This window comes from Marmota flaviventris, chromosome 12 (assembly GCF_047511675.1).
Source record: "Marmota flaviventris isolate mMarFla1 chromosome 12, mMarFla1.hap1, whole genome shotgun sequence".
Taxonomy (NCBI): domain Eukaryota; kingdom Metazoa; phylum Chordata; class Mammalia; order Rodentia; family Sciuridae; genus Marmota; species Marmota flaviventris.
This window is the reverse complement of record NC_092509.1, coordinates 103,420,149-103,447,037: the sequence shown is the minus strand read 5'-3', so window position 1 is coordinate 103,447,037 and position 26,889 is coordinate 103,420,149. Positions and strand designations below refer to the sequence as shown.

At 47.2% G+C, this 26,889-nt stretch overlaps 2 protein-coding genes across 11 annotated transcripts; one reads left to right on the top strand and one right to left on the bottom strand.

Moving 5' to 3' along the window:
- Positions 1–583: 583 nt before the first annotated feature.
- Pigc (phosphatidylinositol glycan anchor biosynthesis class C) lies at positions 584–2,889 on the bottom strand. 2 transcript variants are annotated; one of them, XM_027934969.2, is made up of 2 exons: positions 2,786–2,889; positions 584–1,883 (listed from the first exon to the last, which is right to left on the bottom strand). In XM_027934969.2, the coding sequence occupies exon 2, from the start codon at positions 1,664–1,666 to the stop codon at positions 773–775; it is 894 nt and encodes a 297-aa protein (XP_027790770.1). In that variant the 5' UTR covers positions 1,667–1,883; positions 2,786–2,889; the 3' UTR covers positions 584–772. The 2 variants fall into 2 exon arrangements, with proteins under 2 accessions (XP_027790770.1, XP_027790771.1); XM_027934970.2 differs by lacking the exon at positions 2,786–2,889 and adding an exon at positions 2,706–2,754.
- A 3-nt stretch (positions 2,890–2,892) lies between these two features.
- Positions 2,893–26,584, top strand: C12H1orf105 (chromosome 12 C1orf105 homolog). 9 transcript variants are annotated; one of them, XM_071600309.1, is made up of 8 exons: positions 2,893–3,254; positions 3,721–3,806; positions 6,974–7,064; positions 14,396–14,470; positions 21,424–21,491; positions 22,611–22,678; positions 25,490–25,630; positions 26,397–26,584. In XM_071600309.1, exons 2-7 carry the CDS (start codon positions 3,772–3,774, stop codon positions 25,624–25,626), a joined length of 474 nt encoding a protein of 157 aa, XP_071456410.1. In that variant the 5' UTR covers positions 2,893–3,254; positions 3,721–3,771; the 3' UTR covers positions 25,627–25,630; positions 26,397–26,584. The 9 variants fall into 9 exon arrangements, 8 of the variants coding, with proteins under 8 accessions (XP_071456410.1, XP_071456409.1, XP_071456408.1 ...); XM_071600308.1 differs by lacking the exon at positions 2,893–3,254 and adding an exon at positions 5,957–6,035 and having other exon boundaries at positions 3,719–3,806; XR_011704013.1 differs by lacking the exons at positions 2,893–3,254; positions 3,721–3,806 and adding exons at positions 5,387–5,469; positions 5,957–6,035 and having other exon boundaries at positions 25,490–25,859.
- Positions 26,585–26,889: the final 305 nt, after the last annotated feature.

Genomic DNA, 26,889 nt, shown 5'->3' with positions numbered 1-26,889 from the left:
CAGTTGGAACAGAGTGGCAGTCACCCTCCTGGGACAGGGCTTGCATTCTCCAGTTTTCCACTGTCACTCACGTTACTTATCTGGCCCCAAAAGACCTTTGCCACACTTCCCTAAAACCACCCTTTGCCTAACTAAATCCCACCCACCCTCCAAGACGAAGTTTAAATGACTCCACTGCTGATAAATGTCTCCAATTCCAGATAAATTTCTCTCTAGCCTCTTCTGAATTCCCCTAACATTCTTCATGTGCCTTATGGCAATCTCACCCTCCCTTATTAGTACTATACATGCCTCACCTAGAACTAAGTAGACACTCTGAATCAAGGGTAATGACCACTTCTATGATCTTGGGCAACAAATCTGAACACAAGTCCTAGGATTTGAGCTCTAGAAAAATAAAAGCCTACATGAGTACCCTGAAAAAGCTAAGAGAAGTGTCTTTACCAAACATACATTTTATTCTCTCTTCACACCCCCTTTGCCTTCTGCTTTCAGAAAAGTCATGAGACAACTTGATGGATGTGTTGTTTTTTAATACAGACCACATCATCTGTTATGGTGAATGATAGATGAGAGGCAATAATTCAAGAGGGCACCAGAAAGCTTTTAATCATAAAATGACACCTTCACCACCCAAGCCTTTGTCAATTTTTTCTTCTGTTATCTCATCCACATCAGCCTGCTGCTTCCAGAAGGGCTCTGCCTTCCAATTTTATGCTGGTTAGGATGCCAGTCTATCACTTTGCCTTAATAGTGTAATGGGGTCCCTAACTTAGCTGAGGAACCTGGACAAGTCTTCTTTGATTTCAGCTTCATCCCAAGGCCCATGAATGTTCTCTTTAAAAAGCTGCAGGCGAATGAGATAGAAAGGGCAGAGACAGGAGATGGAAACCAACAGAAGAGCAAAGAGTATGGCTCCCACTGCACTAATGGAGAGCAGGCCTCCCAGGGCTGAGAAGGCAAAAAGCACTGTGACCCCCACATAGCTACGGGGAGTACAGGCCTTCAGTTTCTTCTGTAACATGGGCCACAGTGCAAAAATCTGGATGGCAAACGTCACCATGACGAAGGCATGCACCGACCGGGGAAGACGTGAGGCCAGGCAGACAGAAGCAAAGATGGCCATGTTCAAGGACAGTGTGCTGGATACAATGGCGGCATTGGCTCCATAGTCAAAGAAGATGAGGTGGCCCAACAGCATGAAGACTGACATGGCATAGATGGTGTCGGTGCTAACGGACTCTGTCAGGGTCTTCAGCACTGGTGAAAAACCGTAAGTGAAAGCAACGAAGACTAGGGCACTCTTCAGGTCAGCCCATCGGGTCCGGCCGCTCTTTTTCCGCCCTTCACCACCATCAATGAGATCAAACAAAACATATCCCATCAATGAAGATGCCAGGCCAGTTCCAAAGAGCCAGTGGGGGGCCAAAAGACCCTCATCCATATACCACCAGATGACCACAAAAACACAGACGCTGCACAGCTGTTGTATCACCACACTGGACTCAAATACCACAGCCCAATATTGGTATTTTCGGGCATAGATGTTTTTCCGGAGCTCTTCCAGGAACCGCCGGTCCACATAGTTATCAGGGAAGGGCTGCCGCTCATACAAGACCTTCTGCCACTTGGCCTCCTTGGTGCTAGTTATAGATTGGGCACACATTATCTTCTCCTTTCCCTTAAACTCAGGCCAGTTCAATCTCCCTCAAGTAAGCCCATGTGGTTTTCCTTTTTTTTGAAATAAGACTTCTCTGGAAATTCCATGCCGTTATCTACCCACCTTTCCTTGTTTTCAAAGGCAGCAACCCAGGCTAGGCCCACAATGGATGCAGTTGTTCTCTGAGGCAAGACAACACAGACAAACTCCTAGAAAAAGAGACCTGTGAAAATATGAAAGTTGTCAAAGGTCAGAGTAGAACTGAGACGAAAATTAAACCAACTCGGGTTACTACAAGTCTACATAAAATGAATGTGGTGGCCATTTTATAATCTGGGATATTAAAACTTCACTTCCAATTTTTAAACTATAATTCCTTGAACAATATATACCTGCTAGCCATTACTTGGAGTGTCTACTGTGCTAAATGCCTAGGCACTTTTACTTAATCTTCTCAAGGTATTGGTCCCGTTTTTTAGTAAAACAGAGGAGATCCAAATTGCTTGGGCATTTCTGGCCCAGAGTGACAAGACTGCAACCAAAGTCTGATCTGCGCCTCACCCCATCGTCTCCCTCTACACCAGTCTTAACCCAAAGGTCCCCTACCCAGGTGAGCGCCACTGCAGGCCTGCATATGCAATTTATGCAAATTAACAGGGACAGAGCCCACAGCTCTCACTGGGTTCGCAGGGGCACCCACTCCAGGCTGCACACGGGAAGAGGGACGCGCTCCCAGGGTGAGAGCCAGGCCCAAGGCCGCCAAGAAGCCAGAACCTAACGGGGCGCACCTCCCTTTGGAGGGCCATCATCCCCGCTCGGCAGCGGGACCCTGAGGCTCCAGGAAGACCCTCAGTGACCCCGGGACGCTCGGGCAGCACCAGTGTCCTCGGCAAACCCCAGAGGAGCGCTCGCTGCCCGACCTCACGCCTTCCGCGCGGACCACGCAGGTATCGCCGGGCACGCCCCCCTCACCGCAGCGGGGCCGAGGGGTCCGCAGAGCCGCGCAGGGGTCGGGAAGGGATGTCCCCGGGGGCGCCTCGCTCACCGCCGGGCCACCCCCGTCTGGGGCCTGCAGGGGACCGCAGAGCAAGAGGAACGAAACACTGACGCGCGCACGGAACCCACCTGCCTTCGAGTTCCTAGGGTGCACGGCCGAAGCGGGCGGCCGCCCACCGACTTCCCCTTCCGGGGAGCCGCCTAGGGCTGCGGCGAGCACTTCCGGGTCCCGTCGGTCCACGGCAAGAGCTCCCCGCGCCGCGCCGCGCCGCGCCACGTCACGCCACGCCACGCCGCGTGAGGCCGCTGCTGCCCCCTACTGGCTGCTCCTCTTTGGAGACCGGTCGGAGGCCGAAAGGGCCGGCCTTGGAAGGGCGAATCCCAGCCCAGTGCAAGAGAGAATGACCGGCCCTGGCACAGGGACTTCCCGCGCATCCATGCCTGTCGTGACAGACCTCCAGTACCTTTGGTGCTTGGGATGCCGCAGTGATCGGCACAGATAAAAATCCCCGCTCCCATGGAGCTTGCTTCCTTGTTCACTGACCTTTGCGGTGGAGATATCGTGGGAAAGGTTTTAACGGTCTAAAGCCTGGCTGAGGTCAGTAAGGCCCAGTTGTAGGGGCTCTCCCCTAAGCTTGGCCTTCTGAAGGGTGAGGACAGAGAGTCCTGCGTCCGAAAACACAGCCAGAGGCTTGGGCAGGAGATTGCTCATATTCAGCCGACTTCTTGGAAGGGCTAAGGGATTCACAAACAGATGGGAGTAGGAAGGAAGCCAAGGCAGACAGCCGCACCCAGGGCAGAGTGGACAGGGAGGTCAGAAAACACGATCCCATTGGTAGCTGCAGTTCACACTATCTGAGCTTTGACTTCTTCATCTGAAAAATGGAGATAGCACTTATTTGCTCTTTTACTTTATGGGATGGTTGAGAGTCAAATACAAAATATAAAAATGTCTTGTAAACTGTGGACTGCTACATGGCCACTACTAGCTTACTCTGGTCATTGTTAGGACAACAGTGGTCAACTGATAAACTGCAAAATGATCTCTTTTTGTTCCTCTTTAGGTTTCTGTTCCAAAATTTGATAAGGTTCCTTGGCTTAATGAGACCAGCCACATGAACAAGCCATTAGTTCTCAGCCTCCCCAAAAGGTAATTCCTCAACTGAGGCAAAGCTTTCCTGAAAGTTCTCGTGGGAGAAGTTTTCTTAAGGGAGAGGGTATTGGAGGGATACATCTGCTCAGTCCAGAAACCAAGTCAAGTGCTCAACAACCAGAAATGTCCTGGGTTTCTCAGGCAAAAGTGAAGTCTGGGTAGAAGCCTGAGTGGAGGAGATGAGACCCGGAACAACTTCTTCTCTACCACCACACTCAACAGTGCAAGAGAAGTGTACCCCTAGTCACCACCTCTCAAAACACTCCCACCTGCCTCATTGCCCCTACCTTCTCCTCTGCATTAGTTTGAAATTTTCAGATTTTAACCCTCAGAAGTCTAGAACTACGGTTTCCCATCTTTTTAGAGTAGCAGCTGCCTGTATTTAACTGTCAGGCTCTCCTCCAACCTCCTCAGCCCTACCTCTTCTAATCAAACTAATATAGAACACATATTTGTGTTTTGCAACATTGGGGGAATTTGTGTGTAGGGAGAATTTCAGCTTCTACTTGAAATAACTGGGATTCCTCATTCTTCCCTCATTTTTGCTACAATGGTTCCTAGTCATGGGTTCCAGCCCTGCTCTGGGGAAATGGAAGGGTAGTGTGAAATGATGTAGAGTAAATGAGAGAAAGCAGGGAAAGGCAGCCCAGAGGCAATTTCATATGCACATTATAGACTGAACAGGGCTGGCTCCCTGGCATGGAAGCAGCTGGCTAGAAAGAGCATATTGTCTGAAAAGAAAATTCTCTCTTGTTGGTACATGCCATGTGCCATCCTGCCCACAGATAAGCAACTCTCCACGAGGGACATCCTAACACTCTCTCCACATTCCAACTTCAATAGCATGTGCCTTTGCTTTGCTTCACTTTAAAACACCACATTCTTAGTAAGCAGTTAGGCAGTTTCATGTATTTTCAAAGTGTATGAGTGTGTATCGTTTATGTCTGTTATTTTTACATAACTTCAAATATATAAAAATAGGCAATCAAAAGTTCAGTTAATCCAAAGGCTTGCTTTAGGAAATAAAAGTCCTATGTAATATAGTTCTTATTAAGGGTCAGCATGAGTGATGGCAGTTTAGCATCTTTCAGTTGGGGATGGGGCACAAATCATATGCTCACAGTCAGGGGGATAGCATAATGAGTAGAACTGGCCAGTGAAGGTTGCAATGAATAGGGGATCATCTCCTGACCAAAGTGACAGCCTGCCCTCTATCCCTTCAGTGTCACCTGCAGGTATATGAGTCCAGTGACCAACTCTACTGGTTATTCTAAGTAGAAATTTAGATTTTTTTAAATGTGAAGCTGCTAGTTTTCGACATCTAATAGGCTAACCTCCCACCACCCCACGCTACCCCCATGCCTGTCAGACCTGTCCCTGCAGCCAGGAGCAAAGCACACCAATGTCTGCTTCTCCTGCCACCAGCTCCCTTGTTTTCTGATTATACAAGCCTTCAGGAGAAGGTAGGGACAGGGCAGGGCGGGCCTTGAGAAAGGCAGGCCCAGAACACAACTGGGCCTTCTCAGCACCTGTTTATTTTCACAGCCAAGTCCTGGAGTGTCCGAGAGGACAGTTTATCAACAGCCAAAAGCTGGGAAGGGAGGGGCAGTTTTTCCTCCCGATGGCCAAACAAGCTAGCAGCAAGGAGAAATTCCCCACGGTAGGCAGCAAAACTCTGCTCATGTCTATGCTGGGGGGCCTGGGTAGCAATTTCAGCCTCTGTTTGGAGAAAGAGAGCCTCCTCACTTCACGGGGATTCTAAGATGATGGACAGCACCTGTGGGTTTCCCCAAGCTCTCAGGAGGCAAGACGGGAATGCAGAACCTGTGGAAGGGGAAAGGACAGGTGAGGTGTCACCAGTTCTTAAGGGTTTTAAACTCCTCGTCTGTTCAAAGCTCTAGGTTCCAAACTGTTTATTTTGGGCAAAAGTCTTTTCTTAGGCCTTGGGAGACAGTTCTCCATGTGCCCTGAGTACTACATAGTCTTGGGCAAGCAGTCCCAACAGAATGGTCTGAAAAAGATAAAAGAACATTTAGTGAAGTGTGCTCGTGGCACGCCCCCACTGAGCTCCGGAAAGACTGAGGCTTTGGAGGAGGTAGGGCCAGGCTCTGGTGGGAAGCACCTAACCAGACCTCCTTCCTTCCAAGGACTCTCCCAGGCTGGCCTGACTCTGATGAAGCCACACTCAGCCTTCGAAGCCCCTGAGGTCACACTGAGGTGGTTTGTGTGAGTTTATTGCATGCCTGAGCAATTCTAAACTGGCCTTCCTGGACAGCTTTTGGGTGACAAGTTCAAGGCAGCCTATTCCCATATCTAAGACAAAGTACAAAAAGAGCTCAAGTCAGACCCACCTCCAGAGTCTCACAGGTCCCAGGGAAGTGGAGAGGAGAAATGAAACAGTAGATGCTTCATGAACCTCAAACTCTTCCTACATGCCTTTGCTTTAAATGAACAATGAAATCTTTTCTCATTAGAGAGGAGAGACATTCTTGGCAAAACTACAGCATTCCAAGTTCCCATTTCTTGGATGCCAAGGACAGGCACAGGGCTGCACAAAGGACAGTTGGTGATTGCCAGCCCCACCCCTAGGCATTGGCTCCTCATCCTGTGATAAAATGAATTTCAGTAGCAAGCGAGGTGGGTCACCCTGTGAAGAGAATTGGTGTTGCCACTAGCATCCCTGTGTAACTTGCTAACTGGAAAGAATGTTCCAGAGGAAGAGGGGTTGGAGGGAGATGTTCAGTGAGAGGAAGCAAGTCAATGATCTCAGCCTAGAGACATAATCTCCAGGAAATCAGGCCGGGCACGAAAGGACCAGCACTTGTTCAATGCAGAAAACATTAAAGCAGACTTTTCCAGGAGACCTGGGGTGCATTTCACTCCTTTCCTTTCTGCTTTTATGAATAACCTTTTTCCTGCCTTATTTGTACACTGTCTGACAATCTAGAACTATCACTGGTTACTTCAAAACAAAGGGACAGAGCAGCCAAAGCGCCTTAGGGGACAGAGCTGTCTTCTGGGCGCTCCTTCCTGGGCAGGATGCTCCAGAATCAGAGTGGGAAACCACTCCAGAGGTGTCCCAGTGTCCTCTCTGAAACAACCAAGGGCCTGGCTCTGCAAACCATTGACTGCCCTTCTAACTTTGTCTTGTTTTGTTTCCTTAGATCTGCGCATCCCTTTACTACTTTTCTGGCTTCCACCTGGAAGGATGAAGGTTTGCCAGTTTTGTTTCAAGTTCCGGATGTCTCATCGAAGGTATCCATATTTTTAAAATTGAAATGAAACCAGCAGCAGTTCTAGAATATCATGGAATGTGGAAATATTTCCTATCGCCTTAGCACAGTGCTGTACCTGGGACATTATCAGGGTTCAGTCGACACTTGCAGAACAAATGGGTACCACCTGTCACCCTGTCCCAAGTGCTTTTAGCACCCAGTCCACCAGAACTGAGAATAAAGAAATAGGTTGGAAACATCAACAAAAAGAAACCAGAATAAATATGGAGGGACCTGCCCAAAGGTCCTCAGGGGCTGCCTCTCGGCCTGCACCTGCACGGATCCTGAGTCTCTAACCACTCACCCCACGCGTTACTTGTCTTCCACAAACAAGTCTCTATGGAGTTTTACCTGGGAAATTCCTCCTTTTCCCTCCACCTCACAGAAATCAATCGTGGCTGCTGGGGGCACTGTACAGCACCTGGGGGCAGTGGTACTGGGGACGTGGGGGCAGCGCCTCCTGAGGTGAAGAGGCGACATTTAACGCTGAAAGCAGTTCCTTCTGAAAACCGGCTGGGGGGCCCCGCAGGCCCTTGCAGGCGGTGTGCGCAGTGTTCCCTCCAGTTCACCTGACCCACCCGGTGCCCAGCGCGCAGTGAGGCGCGGTAGAGGTGGGCCATGATCAAGAGGAGCCCCTGGCTTTGGTCAATAGTGCTTAATACGGACGGAGGTGGCGACCAGCGGTGGGCCACCTAAGAGGGCGAGAGGGCGGCGGGGCAGGTGCGAGAGCGGCGCCCCAGCGGGGAAGGTGGGAGGAGAAGGCACCTCCAGGTGGGGAGGCTGAGCCGAGATGCAGGGGGCGTGGCGAGGGGGCTCTGCGCGGATCTGTTTTAACCAGTGAGGGAAGAGCCAGGGCGGAGGAAGGGCGAAGAGACTCGGAGGTGAAGGGAAGGGGACCAGCGCCCAGAGCTCCGGAAATGCTTGGGGGACGCCATCGAGCCGCGCGTGCAGGGAGGCCGGGGCAGGTGAGCCCAGCACGGGCAGAGACCCGAAGGCCATCGCGAGCAGCGAGAACCCACGCTGTGCCTTAGGGTCACCTCGTTAGTCCCGCAGCAACCTGGACAGGCAAGAGGGACATGTGCTGGGCCAGGGGCCAAGCGAGGAGGGACGGCTGGCTGGGCGCTGCTGCAGAAACTGCCAGAAGGTTTCTAGTCACCCAGCCCTAAACGCCCTGCCGCTTGTCCAGGCGTGCCCAGGTCCCGGCGCAGCGCAGGAGCCCAGGCGCTCAGACCCCTGGGCTCCTGCAGAGGGCGGGGCGCGGGCAAGCTCCCTACGCTGGCAGTACTCACAGATGGCCAAGAGGCGGCAGTCAAGAGCAGCTGCTTGGCCAGTAGGCTGCGTGGGAGGCCCCCAAGTCACCCCTGCTGAGCCAGCTAGGTGCCTCGCCCGCACCCCCTAACCTGGGGCTGGCCTACCACGGGTTTCTGCGTGACATCACTCTTGCAGACCAGAAGAGCAAGAAGGGAACTTGGGATCCCGTTCTGTTGGGCACCGGGCAGGCGCCTAGATTAGGTCCTTACCTGTCACAGACCTCCTCGAATTTGAAGGAAGGCCCCAGAGTCTGCTGTGAGCATGAGTCCCTGCCTCATGTGCTGTGAGGTCAGCACGGGCTCAGCCTGCAGTTGGTCCTTTCTAGAAAGAAACTATGCTGTGTCTCACGGAGTGAAACGCACCGTGGACGCACTCTCTTCCTTCATCCTTTGAATCAGGCACCTGGCAGAAGCCGCAGCCAGTCCTGTGTACAGGCACAAAGGTCTTGCGACCTGGCTCGCTGCCTCTTCACTGTCACCAAAGGGCAGAACTTTGAACATTTGCATTCCAAGTGGCATTCCTGCCCTGTGGCAGGGCCAGGTACAGTGTGCCCAGAGCAGCATTCCCTCAGAAACACACAGGAAACAGGCTCAGAGGCACAGCCACAGGAGGAGGGAGACAGACAGCAAGAGGGACCCCTGCAGAGAGGTGGGGCGGGCAAAGACACCGAAGAGAAAAGGAGAGGCAGAGATAACAAAGAACCGTTTTGAATGAAGAGGAGAATGAAGCCTAAACATCTCCTCCTTTAAACCTTTACTGGGGAGACCTTTGTCATTAGTCACCAGGACTGATGGCACCATTAGACTTTGTCATTAGTCACCAGGACTAATGACACCACTAGACCTTTGTCATTACCTGCCATTTTCGGGCATGACTGTTGACTCCTCAGGATGCCATGAGATGGGAAGGTGTATGGTGGTAGTTGGATGCATGTGCCAGGGGGTGACTCAGCCATGCCCAGCAAGGCAAAACAGAAGCCTGTGAGTGACCTGGAGGACTGCAGGGGCCTAAAGCCCTGCTCCCACCTGCTGGGGTTGGATGTCAACTACCTAGAGCTCCTGGGAGTCCCAGCCCCCCACTCCTGCCCCACCCTCTCTGCTCCCTTTGATCAGCTCCGTTGTCCCAGCCTGATGAGTCAGAGTAAAGATGGGAGCATTTCTGTTCTGCTTTTATCAGACCTGTGACAAAACCCCTTGGCTGAAAACACCTGAGCAGCAGCAGAGGTCCACTGGGAAAGCCAGAGGACAGAGACTTCCTGCCTCACCCACTGACAGCTCGCTCTTATTTCTCTCTCACTGACTCCAGATTTTGAAAGCTCACGACCACCAAGGAAACTACCTCACATACTCCTGTCTTTATTAATCAAGCACATAATAATTACACATGCAATTTTAAAAGAGAAGTAATAACAAACACCATTGGCCTGATGGGTGAGAGTTAGGTTTGATGAGCAAGGATGGTAGGCATATGGTTGTCCACTATTGGGGTATGTTTAACGTGTTTCCTAGCGAACAGTAAGAGCATGTTGAACCTGTATTCAGCTTAATTCTTAATATGACTGGTATTTTCAGATAGGATTGAAAGGTTTATTATCACAGGATTTTTTGGAGGGTTGAAGACAGTTCTTTGACCACTGCCTTTTGACTCCCTCTAAGGGGTATTGGAATAATTGTGCTTTCATATGGGGTTCTAAGAGTCGGATCCTCCTCTGGAAAAAGATAATCTCTTTGACCCTTTTATTCAAAAAACTTTCCCAGTGACAAAAACTTAATGCAGGTTATTGGACAAATCTCTTTTCTGAGCCATATTTTCCTTGTTGGATTCACCAAGAGGGTTGAACCAAATGACCTGTGAAATCTCTGTTAAGTCAGGAGGAGAAAGGAGAAAAGGACTAAAAGTGCCAACGGGCAAGAAGGACAGAGGCAAAACTTGTCAGTGTTCCTCCCATCAAGCCTGTGATGTTTATTTTTAAAGTCACCATCTGGTGCTTACATTTTCAGTTTTTGTTATGTGAACAGGTGTATATATGAGAGAGAAGGGGAGGGAGAGGACTGTGTCTCTGTCTCTTTACCTAGGATTTAAGAAAGCCAAGGTCGTGGGCCAAGAGTCAGCTCTAGGAACCTCAGCAGATGCTGTCCCTCAGTATTGGATACTTCCAGTTGTTAAAAGTGGAGCGCAGGCTTTGCCTTCTGGGGACAGGCCACAGCCCACGTCATGCCTCTGCACTCCCATTGCATCTGCTGTCTGCTGTCCTGGGAAATGAGAGCTCCGTTAATATTTCAGTGCCTCTGGCTGAGATGATATAGCCAGGGTGTTGTGCTGTGAACCTGACCAGTTCACTCTCCATCCTGCTGCTGCTGGCGCTGAGCTGGTTGAAGGAAACTAAGAGTGAGCTGGGAATGGCCAGACCTGGGCTTCAGGGATGGGAGGAAAAGGCAGAATGAGGAGCGCGACCTACAAGCCACTGCATCAGCTTCGGACTTGCCTATCATAGCTGCCTTCCCACTCCCCAGGCCCTCATCCTCCTCTCTAGAAAGGGAGGAAGTAGCTCCTCTTGGAGGTGAGGCTGAGCTGGAGTGAGCCGCAGGTCAGACGAGGTTTCACTCTACTTGTAAAATGTGAGCAGAATTGTGGCCTGCCTCTCTCTCTTTGGGCCACAGTGACAGTCACCTGAAGGGAAGAGGAGGCCCAGAGAATTTACATTGTTGCCAAAGTCACTCAAGTTACTCCAAAAGCCCTGTCTGGAATGCAGCCCTTAAGATCCAGCCAGTGCCCTTCCCACGCCTTACCCAGAACAGATTGAGTACACCAGACCAGCGTCCTGAAATATCCATCTGAAAACAACATAGTGATTTTTGCACACACACTCACACGCAATCTTGGTTATGTCTTTGTTTATACCCGTTAATTTAAAGTGCTCGTAGTGACTCATTCATCACCCAGTGTTTGTTAAATACTTATTGTGTGCCAGATTCCATAGCAGGTTGTAGGAATACAAAGATGTGCAAGGCATGGTTCTTGCTCTTAAATAACTCTCAGCCTGATGGAGAAAACATTTTTTTTTTTCAAGAAGTAGATGAGTACAAAATGCAAATAAAGCCACCATATCCACCTCACCATGTCTGTGATGGAATCGGAGAAGCAGGCATCCAGCTCAGGATAAGGGGCAATAAATGGCAGGAGGGGCAGGAGCTAGGTTTTCTGAAAGGAACTCTAGGCTGTTGTTAAAGAATGAGGCCTTAACAAGGCCAGAGAGGGCAACCTGCAAAGTACTTCGTCCTGCAAACTCGAGGGATGAAGTGCACGTGGCTGTGGGAGTCCACAGTCCACAGTGGCTGTGGGAGTCGTCATTAAACAGCATGGTCCTGCTGTGCACCTGGATTATCCTGCAAATATATTTGTTGCTTGGTTGCAGTGAACTCTCTGGCTCTCATCCCTGTAGGTGTAGTAGTATTCTCAGACAGAAACAGAAGTCTGGAAATGGTGAAGGAATTAATTGCAGGGAAGATGAAGGTCTACTTATAACTATAAAAACAAATGCACCAGAGGATTCTCCCATGGCCACCTCACCCTGCCCAGGTGGTCCTCGTCCTTTCAGGCCAATTGTAAATGCCATTTCTAGTAACACTTTTCTGATTCCTCCAATCCTAAGTGGTCTCCCTGCTTTCTCAGGGCCCAGAGGCAAGTTGCCACTTCTGAGATATCTAGTGCTTCCTACTTCAATGGCAGCTTCAGGGAGGTATCTTAGTGTCAGACCTCAAAACTGTGAGGGCTGGATGGAGGAGCCGAGCTGCAAGGAGTACCAGCCCCAGGGTGTCAGGGAAGACCTGGCAGGGGGTTGGATCCCCAAAGCAGAGGAGTCCATCCACACAGACTCCCCTCTCCAGTCCCCCTTCTCACCCTACTTCTTCCTCCAGATACACTGGCCACTGCACCCTGCCCTCTGGTACCCGAAGCTGGCCGACTGGGTCATGCTGTGTTTCCTGGATGGAGGCCTCCCCCTCTCCCCTGCTCACAGCCAACAAATGCCCACCTAAGCACTGCCTGTCTTGTAACCCTTCAGACCCTCCCTCTGCCCTGCTCCTAAGTGAGCGCCCACCCACTTTCAGCCTCACTGTGGTCCCCATGTGTTTCTGTCACAATACCTTCAACCCCGTCACACTTCCCGGTACACAGAGGGTGACAGCATGAGGTCAGAAGCTGTGGCTTTTGGATCCCAGGGTACTGAGTGAATTCACATTCTTCTCTTGTCCTCTTTAGGGCCGGAAACTGTCTTATTCGACCCTCTGGCCCCTGCCGCAGCCTCACATGGTGGCCTCACAGTCAGAGTTTGTTCTTGAATGGACAGATCTAGTCACCCACACGCAGACCTTAACATGCCAGCCCCCAGATTGTAACACTGAGTTGATTCTTTTAAAATATCCTATAAACATGAAGCATATTTTAAATATTTATCAAAAGAATCCAACATTGGCAAGAGTGTTCAGTCCTCAGATCCCAAGTGCCTTTTATTATTCACAGGATGAAGCTACTTGCAGGCCTGTTCAGCCACCCCCCAGTGCAGCAGGAGTGGGTCAGGCACCATGTACTGATAGCAGACAAGGCTGTGGATGAGGAGGAGAAGGCTTCAGTTAATTGTCACCCTCTGCTTGTCACTGTGGCCTCCTCTTCCCTATGTTCTATACCTTCTAGGAACCTACCACGCAACTTTCAAGTCCGTGCACGTGAGGAGGAGTAAGAGAGAAGCTCCAAACATAGCTTTAACCTCAAGTTTCCATTTCCTCCCTAACAAACCTCTTGCCAGAGACGTAAATGAGAGCTTCATGATGCAGGTGTACATGCCCCAAAATCCTGTCTCTCACCCTTTCACAGAGACCAAGTCAAAAAGAAAGGAGTGGGTGCCCTGACCAGACGGGTACCCACCGTCCTTCCAGTAGCAGCACCTTTGCTGGGCTGGAGTGGCCTCTCCAACCCAGAGAGCGAGAGGGCGGGGACGGCAGCTTCAGTCCTGTGGGTGGCTCAATGCACAGCTTTCTGGAGATGGGGCAGGTGACGCCACTGGGCCATGGATGCTTGAGAGCTGGCATTGAGCCAGAGGTGAGGCTGAGAAAAGAGGGTGCACCAGGGAGGGGCTGGTGAAAGGAGGGTGCAGAAAAGAAGCCTCCATTTGTCCTGAGAATAGGCTGTGTGCCAGTCAGCTTTTCATGGCGGTGACCAAATACCTGAGGAGCTAGAAGGGAGAAGGGTCTCTTAGGCTCCCGGCTTCAGAGGCGACGTTCATGCTCCCTCGGCTACATTGATCCTGGGCTTGTGGAGAGGCTCGACATCAGGGCAGGGTGGTTTGGTGGAGCAGAGCTGCTCACCTCATGGCAGCCAGGAAATGGGGAGAGAGGAGAGGATGCTCCCACTCCCTCCAGCTGGGCCCACCTCCTGGCCTCCGCCACCTCCCAGTAGTCCATGCAACCATGAACCATCCCTCAGTGGGCTAGTCATTGATGAGGTTAGAGCCACTGTTTATCCAGTCACTTTCCAGAAGCCCAGCTCTGGGTCTTGCTGCCCTGGGGACCGAGCCTCCAACATGGAGAATCTGGAGACACTCCAGATCCAAACCATAACAAGAGTCCTCAGCTGGACGTTTGGTGGAGAACCTGTGTACGTGGGGTACAGGAGCTGCCCATGGAGAATGCAGTTCCTCAGCCACAGGGGCTCAGGTTGGAAAGGAGAGACCCCTGTGGACGCCAGCCCTCGTCTTTGGCCCCAGGTCCTGTCCTTATGCCTGCACCACTGGAGCATCCCCACAGCCACCCCCAGCCTGGGGCCACTCCCTCCTAACCTACCAAATGTGACAAACCTGAGTCAGCCATGGCCCTAGAGGGCTGAGACCAGAGTGCCTGTCTGTTTATGGAAGGAAAAGCTGTTACCTCTCTTGCCTCTCTACCCCTTTCCTACTCCCGTGTTGCCCCAGGTAACTTACCGCTCTCTGTTTCTCTTCCCCCTCAGGCCAGGAAGAACCAGCATGACCTCATGTCACTCAGACATAAGAGGCTGAGCTCCGCATGTCAAGAAAAAAAAATGGTAGGCAAGGGGTGGGGGGCAGAAATGGGCATGTGTCAAGGTGGTCCCGCAAAATGTTTAACCTTCCACATTTCAACAAGCCAGAGGTGAGCCAAGGTTGGTGGACCAGGGGAAAGAGACGAGATGATGAGGTAAACCAATTGGGCTTGTAAGTCACTGCACTCTTACAGAGGTTATGGGGCTTCTTTTCCTCTCTTCACATCTCCCAAACACCACACACACACTCACACACACACACACACACACACACACACAGTCCTCTTCAACCATTATAATCATGAAACAAGCAGCTTAATCTTTGGGTTTATCATGATGTAGCCAGCACCTGGGAAAAAAAGCTGGGGAGGTTCCCCAGCAGTGTCTAGCTAGTGGAGGGGTCACTTGGTACCATAACTATAGCTGGTGGTGGAGAGTGGTGGTGGGGGAGGATATCAGGAAAAAAGGACATAAAGGGGGTGTGCAGGGAGCAAGGACAAACCTCTGCCACCTGTCAGAGCTGCTAAAGAAAGAGACCATTTCAGACGGAGGTCCCCCAGCTCAGAGTGAGGAGACCTGGGTCGATTTAAGGAGCAGGGTTAGTGTTGGGGCCAGGATGAGGCTTGAGTTGAAGGTAATTCAGCTGCCTGGCTAAGTTTAGGATAGGGGATGGGAAGATCTCTTCAATTCTGATATCGGGACTCTCCTTGGACCTGGGAAGGAGGCCGGGAGAGCTACTCATGTGGTGAGAGGGAGAGCAAGGGATGGAAGGAAAACAGGAGATTCAAGAGAGGCTCCTTCCCCAAGTTCATGGCAAAAGTGCTTCAGGCTGGCAGGACGGGAACAGAGCGGCAGTCCACAAGGGTTTTGTGTGGGAACTGGAAATGCACCTGATGCCGCTGGGGAGGCCGCCTGGGAGTTGCAGTCTGTGTTGGCTTTCCCTTGGCTGGCATCACAGAGTGCAGTGTGGGCACCGCCTGGCGTCTGGACTGGAATCAATGTAGAATGTGCCAACCCCAGGCCCCTGCCAGCTTTGGCCACTGGCTCGCACGGGGCTTCCACAGCTGTCCTCTTTCTCAAGACCTCGCCCTTGACCTTTGCCCTTGCCAGCCTGACTGGAGTGGTGTCACACACCATGCTCCCACATTTGCTGCAGCTTCTGAAAGGAAGGTCTCCAGACACAGAAGTGCCCAGGCACTTGTCCCTGCTGCTGTTGGGACCTGGTGGAAGCCTCAGAGTGTTAGAAACCATGCATGAGGCACCACTGCCCCACCAAACAGTGGCTCTTCAACATCCTTCAGGGTTGGGACAGCCAAGGGGCTGTAACCAGCAGCGCCCTCCTTCCTTAGTAGTATCGGGAGGGAAAAGAAGGGAACTTCCTCAACCTAACAAGGGGGATCTTAATAGTGAAAGCCTGGATAATTTCCCCTAAGGCCAGGAACAAGGCAAGAATGTCTACACTTGCCATTTCTAGTCAATATGGTACTGTGCGTTCTACTGGGGCAATTAGGGCAAAGAAAGAGAGGAAAGTAAAACTATTTCTATTTCTGGTAACATGATCCCATATCTAGAACGTCCTGGGAACACACACACTGTTAGAGCCAATAGATAAGCGCAGTAGAATTGCAGGATACAAGTTTAATTTACAAACATTGATTTGCTTCTCTATACTAACAATGAACAACCAAAGTGAAATTAAGAAAATAATCTCATTTACATTCGCATCAAAAATACTTAGGAATAAGGTTATACAAGATCTATAAATCAAAAACTACAAAATATCATAGGAAGATAAGACCTAAATACATGGAAAGAACCCATGTTCATGGATTGGAACTCTTAATGTTATAAAGACGGCAATACTGCCCCATCTATCTACAGATTCAGTGCCATCCCTCTTAACATCCCAGATGCCATTTTTTTAAAGAAATTGGCAAGCAGATATTAAAATTCATAATAAAATGCAATAGATACAGAATAGTCAAAATCATCTTGAAAGAGAAGAACAAAACGTGCTTTCCTACTTTCTCAAGTACAATGAAGAGAAAAAGAATAAGTCAAGCTCTGTCTTTAAGAAGCCAAAAGATAAACAAATATTGACAACAAAATATGCTGAAAAGAAATAGAATAGACCTGGTAGGAGTGAAGGGAAGGTAAACCTCAGGGACAGTTTCCTGGAAGAAAGAGACTATTCAGCCTTTTCCAGAATGAATAGGGCATTGCAAGACATCCAAACAGAGGTGCCCAGAACTCACGGCCTCCTCCATCAGGAAGACCAAAACAACAGGTAGACAGCTACACTCTGAGGTGATGACCCTGGGAGAGCACTGAAATTCAGCAAGGAGAGACCAGGACTTGTAAGGCCCAGAACCCCGAAACAGCAGCATAGAAAGAGGAGCACAGCACACCTGCATGGACCAGGGAAGGGACGCCCCCTCAGCAGGGGTGAGGGTGAACTGAAGAGCCCGCAAGCCCCATCAGCACAGCCACCAGCAATCTAGCCATCGGAAGGTTCTACAGGCATCACGGGCTTGCAGATCAGTTAGGGGAGTGATCCAAAATCTGCCCTATAGCTTTCATTTGGACAAGGAACTGACAGCGTCTTCCCCATCAAATCCCAGGGTCCAGGCTGCTAGACTAGACACCATCTTAAGAAGGGAATTATTGTCAGAATTCATACTGCCCTAAAGGTAAGGAACCTTTGCATATCCCGATCCCTGGGACCCCTCCGACATGCCTGCATACTAGCACAAGGGACTGCAACCTCACAGATTTGATTTGATCCAGTCAAGCAAATGTGACTCCAGCACCCAAGCCCATGCCACGTGGGGGTAGGTGTTCTAGCACAGAGGGGGAAACAAAGGCATAGGCAGCCCATGGGACTGAGAACAGGCAAGCTTCTATAGTCTCTCCCCACTCAATGAGGTAGTAACTGAAAAGTCCCCTAAATCTGGAAAGGTATGGACATCCAGGCACGAATTGAACCATGAATACAAAGAGTGAACAGAAAAGTAATGAGTGATGAAATTGATTCAGAAATTAAAAGAACCCCATAAAGAAGAATCCAGGACCAGATTCCTTCACTGCTGAAAATTATACCAGACTTTTAAGAGCTGATATCAATACATCTCAAACTATTCCAAAAAAAATTGAAAGTGAGAGAATTCTTCCAAACTCATTTCATGAGGCCAGTATAGCCTGATACTGAAATCAAACAAGGACACATACACACACACACACACACACACACACACACAACAAAAACAACAACAACAACAAACAAAACTACAGGTCAATACTTCTAATGAACATAAATGCAAAAATTCTCAATAAAACACTAGCAATTTGAATCCAGTGGCATATCAAAAAGATCATTCATCATGATCAAGTGAAATTTATCCCAGGGATGCAAGGATGATTCAACACATATAAGTCAATAAGTGTAATACATCACATCAACAAAACGAAGGATAAAAATCACTAAAAATAGATGCAGAAAAAGCACTCGATAAACATTCAACATCATGACAAAAACTCTTGACAAAGATATAAAAGGAAGGCATCTTGTAATAATGGTCATGTGTAACAAACTCAGCGCCAGCATGCTGAGGGGAGCAGCTAGGAATAGTTCCTCTAAGGTCTGGATGAGGCAAGGACACCACTCCCATTGCTCGCTCCCATCATGCTGGCATGACTAGCAGAGCAATCAGAAGAAAGGGAAGACATGCAAACAGGAGGGAGGAAGTCAGATGGTCCCTGTTTGTAGAACACATGTGTGTGTGTGCGCACACACACACACACACACACACCCCTAAGAATTCCATCAAAAGACTGTTAGAACTGAAAGATGAACTCAGTAAAGTTGCAGGATGCAATATCAGAAGCACATGGGCTGAAGTTGTGGCTCAATGGTAGAACACTTGTCTACCCTGTGTGAAGCAGTGGGTTGGATCCCCAGCACCACATTAAAAAAAAAAAAAACTAAATAAACAAAATAAAGGTATTGTGTTCATCTGCAATAAAAAAAAGAAGCACACAAAAATCAGAAGCATTTTTATACACCAATTTCTAAAAAAGAAATCATGAAAGGAATTTCATTCACAATAGCTACAAAAAATGCCCAGAAATAAATTCAACCAAGGAAGTAAAAGATGTCTACAATGAAATTTAAAACTACGATAAAAGAAAGAGAACACACACACACACATACACACAAATAGAAGCTATCAGTTTCATACTACCTTACTTTAAAATATGCCACAAAGCTACAATAATCAAAACAGCATAATATTGGCATAAAAAGAGAAGCACAGACCAATAGAAAAGAATAGAGTAATCCATGTATTTATATCCAACTGATTTGCCACAAAGATACGGAAAATACACATTGGAGAAAAGATAGTCTCTTCAGAGATGGTGCTGGGAAAACTGGATATGCACATGCTAAAGACTGAAACTTGACCCTTCTCTCACTCTATACAAAAATAAACTCAGAGTAGATCAGGACTAAAGGTAAGACACAAAACTGAAATTACTAAAGAAAACATAGGGGAAACACTTCAAGTCATTCATATAAGCAATGATTATTTGGATAAAACCCCAAAAGCACAGGAAACGAAACAGCCATAGTAAATGAGATTATGTCAAACTAAGAAGCTTTTACACAGCACAGAAACAATCAGAGTGAAGAGAAAACTGCAGAATGGGAGGAAAGTTTGTAAGCTATTCATCTGACAAAGGGTTAATATCAAGAATACATTTAAAAACTTTTTAAAATGATGATAATCCAATTAAAAATAGGCAAAAGATATGAATAATCACTTCTCAAAAAAAGTTCAAATGGCTAACAAATTTGGGAAGGAAATGTTCAAGTTCATTAGCTGTCAAAGAAAGGCTAGTCAAAACCACCATGAATATCGTCTTGCTCCAGTTCGAATGGCATTTGCAAAGTCAAAAAACAATAAATGCAACAAGGATGTAGAGAAGAGGGCATGTTTATACACCATTGTTGGGAATGTAAACTAGCCATTATGGAGAACAGTAAGTGCGTTTCTCAGAAAACCAAAAATGGAACCACCAAATGATCCAGTTATCCCTCTTCTGAGTTCATATCCAAAAGAAAGGATATCAGCACACCAAAGAGACACCTCACCCATGCTTATTGCTGCACTGTTCACAATAGCCATGATAGGAATCCACCTTGATGTCCATAAAGGATGAAAAGATAAAGAAAAGGTGGTACTTATCCATCGTGAAAAATCATTCTGCAATTTACAGCAAAATGTATGAAAGTGGAATTCTTTCTGTTCAGTGAAATGAATCAGACAGACAAGTTGTCTCTTGTATATGGGTGTTTTTAAAACATTGATTGGAATATATAATAGAAATTACTAGAGGGCAAAAGGTAGGGGGACAGTGAGAGGTTGGATAACAGATACCAAAACACAGAAGTAATAAGCTCCAGTGTTCTCCAGCACAGTCGGGTGCCTGTAACAACCACTAGAAGAGAGAAGCTGGAAGGTTCCAAAGTCAATAAAGAGAAGGGACAGTTAATTACCCTGATCTGATCAGTATCTGTTGTCTACATGTGTTGAAATATCACGCTGTACTACATAAATAAGTACTATTATTAGGCGTTAAGAAGAGGGAAATGTTAACTACACTGATTTGATCATTACACACTATATACACATATTGAATTATTACACCTGACCCATAAATTTGTACAGTTAAAATGAAAGAAAATCAATATGGGTGGAAGAATAAATAGGAGTGTCCCCACCCCCGCCAGATACTTTCTTTTCAGAAACAAACATCCTGTCCTTGGCAGCTTTGTTCTGGCATAACCCCTACAGCCCACTTCACACATGCAATACCCAGCTGGACTTAGAGGCTTTACAACAGGGGTCATGCTATTCAGGAGGGGTAGAGTTGCCTGCATCTTTCCTTCAAGCAGAGACAACTATAGATGAAATTTTAGAAAATGACCAAATCCATCTTTGGCATATTCTCTACCCTTTTATGTAGAATTATCTAGAAACTGTCCTTCGGTTCTCACTAAAGCCTTTACTGCCCACCCCCCATCCTCCCCTCAGCTAATGAGATAGGAGAACAATCTAACTCAATACAGTAGGTGATGGCCTTTGTGTACACTGATATTCTGATTTTTGCTACTTTCAAGTACCTCTAGAGGTTCTTGACACATTGTAATTTGCAACTGTGTCACAAGTTTGAATCTCAATTCCCATAGTGCAGGTCACTCAGTGAGGAGGCCAGCTGAACACCAGCACCCACGTCTTGTGATGATCATATACTGTCAGAGCTACAATCCTTTTGGAGAAATATTGAAAAAGTCATAACTAGTGTTAGTCATAAACTTGAAAAAAACTCAAGATGATTTTAACCAGTAATTCTGTAAATTTACATTGGAGTTAGCCTGTATGAAGGGCACACATAAAAATTTCAAGTATGCTTCAAAGTGGGCTCATTTCTTCACTAATGTGGTCAAAAAATGTCTTGAGTGGCAGTTTGGGAGATGGAAATACAAAAATAGAGATGGGGTCTCTGTCCCCTGAAGCTGAAATTCTATCAGAGTAGCCAGACAATAAGCACATAAATACAATAAAACTTTGATGAGCATCTGATAGAGGAAGCCCTCAGAACAAAAGGCAGAGAATTACCAAGAGTGGTCCAGGAGCCAGTGGCCTCTGTGAGAAAGGGGCCCTGAGACCTGAAGAATGCACCATAGTGGTCTGAACAGATTTTGAAGCCTTACTCATCTTGAGGAATCTAACTTCCAAGTCTCAGAACCTGGAAAGAATAAAGACCCTATGACTTGAGGACAGGGTGAGACCCTCTGAAGGGATGCATAAATGACTTTGATGTCAAATACAACTTGAGTTTGCTAAAGTGAGACATCATTTATTTCAATCAGAATGTAGTTCTGCCAGTGTTCTAAGTGGGACTTTCTTCCTCAGGTACAACCAGGAACTGTGATCAATCCAGATTATCTGAAACTATCCTTTGAGAATTTTGTGAGCCAAAGGTAAGCCAAAGATTGGCCTTGGGATATGGCTTAGTTCTGGTTTATTTGTTCAGGATACAGGATTGTGGATTGAGGAGCAGAGTAATCAGATGTTTAGGGAATGGTTTCATTTTCTTGTTAAACCAGACTAAATAACATTATTTCACCTTTTATTTGTTCTTGGACAATTACTGAACTATTGTGGGGAAAGTATGATCTTTCTTTATACCTTCACAAGAAAAGCATAAAGGATAGGAGAGTCCTTTGAGAACTGAACTGAGAATCCATCTAGAAAGAAAATCACAGGATTGACATGATTTCTTGAGGGGATGCCAAAAAAGAGGCCCAGAGACTCAATATAAAGTCAAAGGACTTTATATTGAGGCAGAACTCAATATAAAGCCTCCAAGTAGATGGTACATCTGATTCAGAAGATATGGGAGATGACGCACAACCTGTCCCGAGTCTGCCACTTTTTAGTAACTAAAATCCCTTATGTCTGTTTGGTTGTTATTTGGTGATTTCTTAACACCACCAAATGGAACAAAAATGACATCCAGTCAAAATTCTAGTTTGTTAGTTAAAAAAGGGGGGGGGGGGTTGTATTTAATTATTGGACAATGAAGAAGGATTCAGTTATTTTACTGAAAAACTTGTCTGTTGACTGCCATGAGGTAGAGAGTTGAAAGCAAAAAGAGAGCTCCCCTACGTTAAAACAAATGGAAAGCTATCTATGCTATATGGCAATATTTATTTCTCCCCTATACTGAGACATAGAAGGTTCTAACCAAAACTCTCTCTCTTTAAGGATAAATTAGTGATCTGTAAGTTTGTTATTTTTTTCTCTGGAATTAGAGGATTCTTTCCTTAGTCCTATTTTCAGATCATATGAGTTTTGACAGTGGAATAAAATATTTTTAAATGAAAGTTTTCTCAAAACCCATGAAAATATCACTAAGTAAAAGACCTTGAGAATGGGTGTTCTTCACCGAGTTATCTCACTGCTGCAAAGTGGTCTGATCACCAGGCTAACAGGTGCTGGGGTCCAGAGATCATCTGTTTTAAGATGTGCAAAGACAAATTCCCATTCCTCAAGCTCTGGCCAGTGGACTCATGTGCATTCTTGCTTCTTCCAATCAGAATGATGAATCTTCATCAATGCAGATCCCAGACTGAACCTAAACCTTCCCGTGAGAACATGGCAACAGGTTAGTCTCTTTTCAGAGAATTTGCAGGGTGAGATATACCATGCCCAGGGAGGTAGAGTGGAAGATTTAATTCCTAAGATAATTTCTAAATTTTCTGAACATTCTCTATCCCTTTCTCTGTCACACGTTGCCTTGTGACACACTGGGAGGATTTGGCCCCCTCCCTCGCACTCCACCCATCTGTCCCTTCCTAGACACCACCCGCCCCTCTCCACATCATGCTCTTTCCCATGCTGTCTCCACACCACACGCTCTGACCAGTTTCCATAGTTAGTTCTATAGTGAGTCCCTCCATGGCAATCCCAAAGGTACTAGTCTAACTGTACAGGGGACTACATCTCCACACCCCTGGAATGGCCCCTCAAAGGCCCTGCGAATTTTGTCCACAGCCTCCCTAAAACACCCACCTTCTCCCCGAGCTCCCCAGTGCTCCCCAGTGTTCACTTATTGTTAACAGAAACAAGGGTGGTGGCTCACTCTCAGGCTTCAGACCTAAGACTCATCCTTTGGAGAAACCAGCCATGGGTTGGTGAAGGTAGGAGTGGGCTGTTCTTGGGGACAGCATATTTCAAGGGTATGGAGTAGCCCAAGCTCTCTATTCCCAAATGAGCTCCCAAATTAATTTACTCCCAAATTAACTGAAGCCACCTGAAGCTGCTCTACATTCAACACAGGCAGTAAAGAGAACTACGATGACTTTATGTAGAGGAGAAAATCTAAGCTCTATCCTGGGAGGTTCCCAGGGATTCAGAGGCAGAACTGAACTGAGAATCCATCTAGAAAGAAAATCACAGGATTGACATGATTTCTTGAGGGGATGCCAAAAAAGAGGCCCAGAGACCCAAGTAAGAGCTGACGTGTGTGGAGCAGTTCACTGCCTTCTAGCACAGAGCAGGGCTGCCAAGTCCCTCTGAACCACTTCTTAGGTATTCAGAAATGTTGGCTGAGTTCCTGGCTCTTATGTGGCCAAAGTGGAATCAAGAGCCTAGAACTGAGAACATCCACGCAATGGAAGCTCCCCACTCGGCTGTTATCTGGACTGTGACCACCTCGTAAAGAAGACACCAGGTGATAAGCGTGCACAGCTAGCTAGAGTAGCTTTCAGGGTTATCTGTGTCAGTCACACCCTCACTCAGGGGTTCCCTTGGTCCTGGATTTTTTCAGACCTGCCTTATAAAGGACTAAATCACACACACACACACACACACACACACACATACACACACACACACACACATACACATACCTGTCCTTCCGTCAGCAAGAACATTTATTTTCTGACCTTAGAGGACAGTGTAACAAGATGCTTTTCATTAATTCCTTAGCCCTGAGGGTGAACTTCAATTAGCAATAGAGGAGCTAGCCGTGGAGTGGCTCTTGCCCACAGAGTGCAACGTAGGATAGCAACCTGGGAGGTGGAGCTGCAGGAACAGTGGTTGCACAATTGACTAGAAGCTGAAGCTTGTGGACCTCCTGTTGGCTCTAGTTGTGTGGGGGTTTGGTCTCCATGTTTCTACTTTCAAAACCAGAGAAGCTTCTTGTCACAGGAGAGCTAGACAACACCAGAAACCTTCACCTTTAACCAGCCCAGAAAGACTGCTGGCACTGCCCAGGCCCACAGCGTTGTTCAGCTTGGACGTCAGTATTACAGCACCACCAGTCAGTATTACAGCCTGTTGCCGGAGCTGTCACCCACCTGGCTGTGCTCCCTGGGCACATGCTATGGACACTGAGCGGCCAGCTCGTCCAGTGCACAGTATGCCAGCGATTGTCTAACTCGTTTTTTCTGGATCACCTAACTTTATATATTACTAGTACTTCTTAATGAGAACTAAATAAATTGAAAGAACATATCTCAAAAGTGCTGTGGGTTTTCTTCTGGGTGCATTTTTCTCTGGCTCAACTCCAGAGTCTCATGACACCACAGGCTCTTGCTCTTTATAAACATCGGCATTGATGTCAACCGCCTGATTTACACCTACCATCTGGCACAGTAGTGTGATATGATACAAAGAGCACTAAGTTAGAATTAAGATCTGGTCCTTAGCCCATCTGTGCCTGTCCCCCTGGACCACTGTGTCCTCTTCACTCACTTCATGAGACTAAACTGGATTCTAGATTTGTGACCCTATGCTATGTCTAGCTCTCATCTGGCTTGACCAAGGAGCTTGTTCCAGAGAATTCAGGACTCCAATTCTCAGGGTCATTCAAGGATTCCCAAAGGGAAGGTGTTATTTCCCACATTATTGTACTTTCCTTCAGGCAATGTGTCTTCTGCAGAAGTTGAATGCTAACCAACTTTTCACAAAGGAAATCATATTTGGAGAAGAGGTCAGGATGATAAGGATTTTAAAGATCTCTAAAAATAAATTATGCCAAAAACGGAGTCTCCTTTGGAATTGCAGAATGCTTTCTTTCCGTGCTATAGCTTTTTGTAAGATCATGGTTATTTTTTCAGAGAACAGAACTATGCTTGTGTCCCTGAAAAGTCTCAGAATCAAAAGCTCTTTTCCCTTTGACTAATATTACAGCTCCAGATATGTTTTATCTTCATTTTTAATTTAATTGGCAATGATTCCTAATGCTTGGGTTTTATTTCTAGGTACTACTTTTGGCCTCTTTGACAAGATCTGTAAAAGCTTAAATGTTGTTGGGGATAAGATGGTTCCATTAAAAAACAGACTCAATTCAAAACATATAAGTTTTGAATCTGTCTCATAAGGTGGGAGAAGTGCTTGGTGATTATTCTGAGTTTCCTTAATAGGGAATCTAAGCAGCCCTGTTCTTCCCCCTCCTCGCTCCAACCTCCAGAGAGTGTTCCCTGCAAACTGCCCATTCTGGGCCCCAGGACAGCTGTCTTCTACGGTATGCTGTCAGATGCCTACAAAGCTCTTGAGAAGAATCCACATTCTTTCATGTCCAGAAAGGACCCTGGGGCAAGACAATGACACAGTGAGTGGGGGGAGTCCTGACCTCAACTCAGAGAAATAACCTTGCCCAGCCAGTCTCCCACAGTGTTCCTCTCCCATGATTCCCTCCTACCTCTAAAAAAAGTGACTTAGCTTTTCCTTCCTAAGAGTTGCTGGTGTCCAGCTCTGGCCACATTCTCACTCATTTCTCCTAAAGATAAAACAGTTGGATGTGTATGATTATAAAGATTCATCGATTGCAATAGAACTTGGTAAGGATCTCTCTTTTTATTTGGTTTAGATCTTATCCATGTTGTGACAAATGACATCCTGGTGTTTCTAAGACATAGATTTTCTATGGAAGTTCCTTTGCCCCTTTCTTCAGGTCAGAGGCCCCTTAAGAATTTATACTATTAAGACAAAGGAGAGAAAGGGAAGTCGTCCTTCTGTCCTTATTTCTGTCAGTTAAGTCTGGTAGATGACTGTGGATACTATGAGGCAGTGACTGGAGAATGGCAAGTGATTGGCAGTTGTGGCCCTTGCTGGGAAAACCACGCCTCGCCTGGCCCTCCTCACATCACCTGCAGCGCTGCAGAGATCAGCTGTTCACCTGTTCTTTGGGCCGTCAAGTCCACCCCAACGGCTGTGGTTTATGGTTTGGTTACTTTGGGGATGTGAGTCTCTACATCTGTCCTGGTCACTGTGTCTGCAGTGTCAGAGAGCAAAAGAAAGTCTAGGCTTACAAATTTTATGTGTTCCCTGCCCAGCTTCAGGACGTTCCTGTAAAAAAGGTCTCTTCTGTTCCTTAGGAGGCAACGGCCTTGTGAAATTCCAAATCCTGACTAACTGGACCAACATGTGAGAACCAACTTCTGTGCCAACTGTACTTGAAGAATGGACTTCAGAAATCCCAAACAAATGACCTCACGCCTAAACTGACCTCAATGCTTGCACAAAAACAAACCAACCAAAACAGAAACTTGTTTTATTCCCTGTATTCCTTGTGTGCCGATACTTGCTTTCAGTTCAGCTGGTGTCCATAACTGGGCCCACAGATTCTGGTATCATTACAGATCACCAGATACACAGCCCAGCTAGCAGTACTTCTTTTGTTTTTTGAGAATTCTTTTCCTTTGTTTTTATAAATCAATATATCCAGTGAAGGAATTTAGAGTATGGACCCATGCATTAGGGAAAATATGTGCCTCAGATACAATTATTTAGAGCTTTTGCAGTAAGCTGAATGTTATGTGCATAGTGAGATAAAATGCTTCCTAAATCTCACTGTGATTGTTGCATCTA

Excerpts from the sequence above, each read along its gene's own strand:
- Pigc (XM_027934969.2), bottom strand. The coding sequence starts at position 1,666 with ATGTGTGCCCAATCTATAACTAGCACCAAGGAGGCCAAGTGGCAGAAG.
- C12H1orf105 (XM_071600308.1), top strand. The coding sequence starts at position 5,983 with ATGAAGCCACACTCAGCCTTCGAAGCCCCTGAGGTCACACTGAGGTGG. Across the intron at positions 7,065-14,395 it reads TTCCGGATGTCTCATCGAAG|GCCAGGAAGAACCAGCATGA; the intron begins GTATCCATATTT and ends CTTCCCCCTCAG. Across the intron at positions 22,679-25,489 it reads CCGTGAGAACATGGCAACAG|AGAGTGTTCCCTGCAAACTG; the intron begins GTTAGTCTCTTT and ends TCCAACCTCCAG.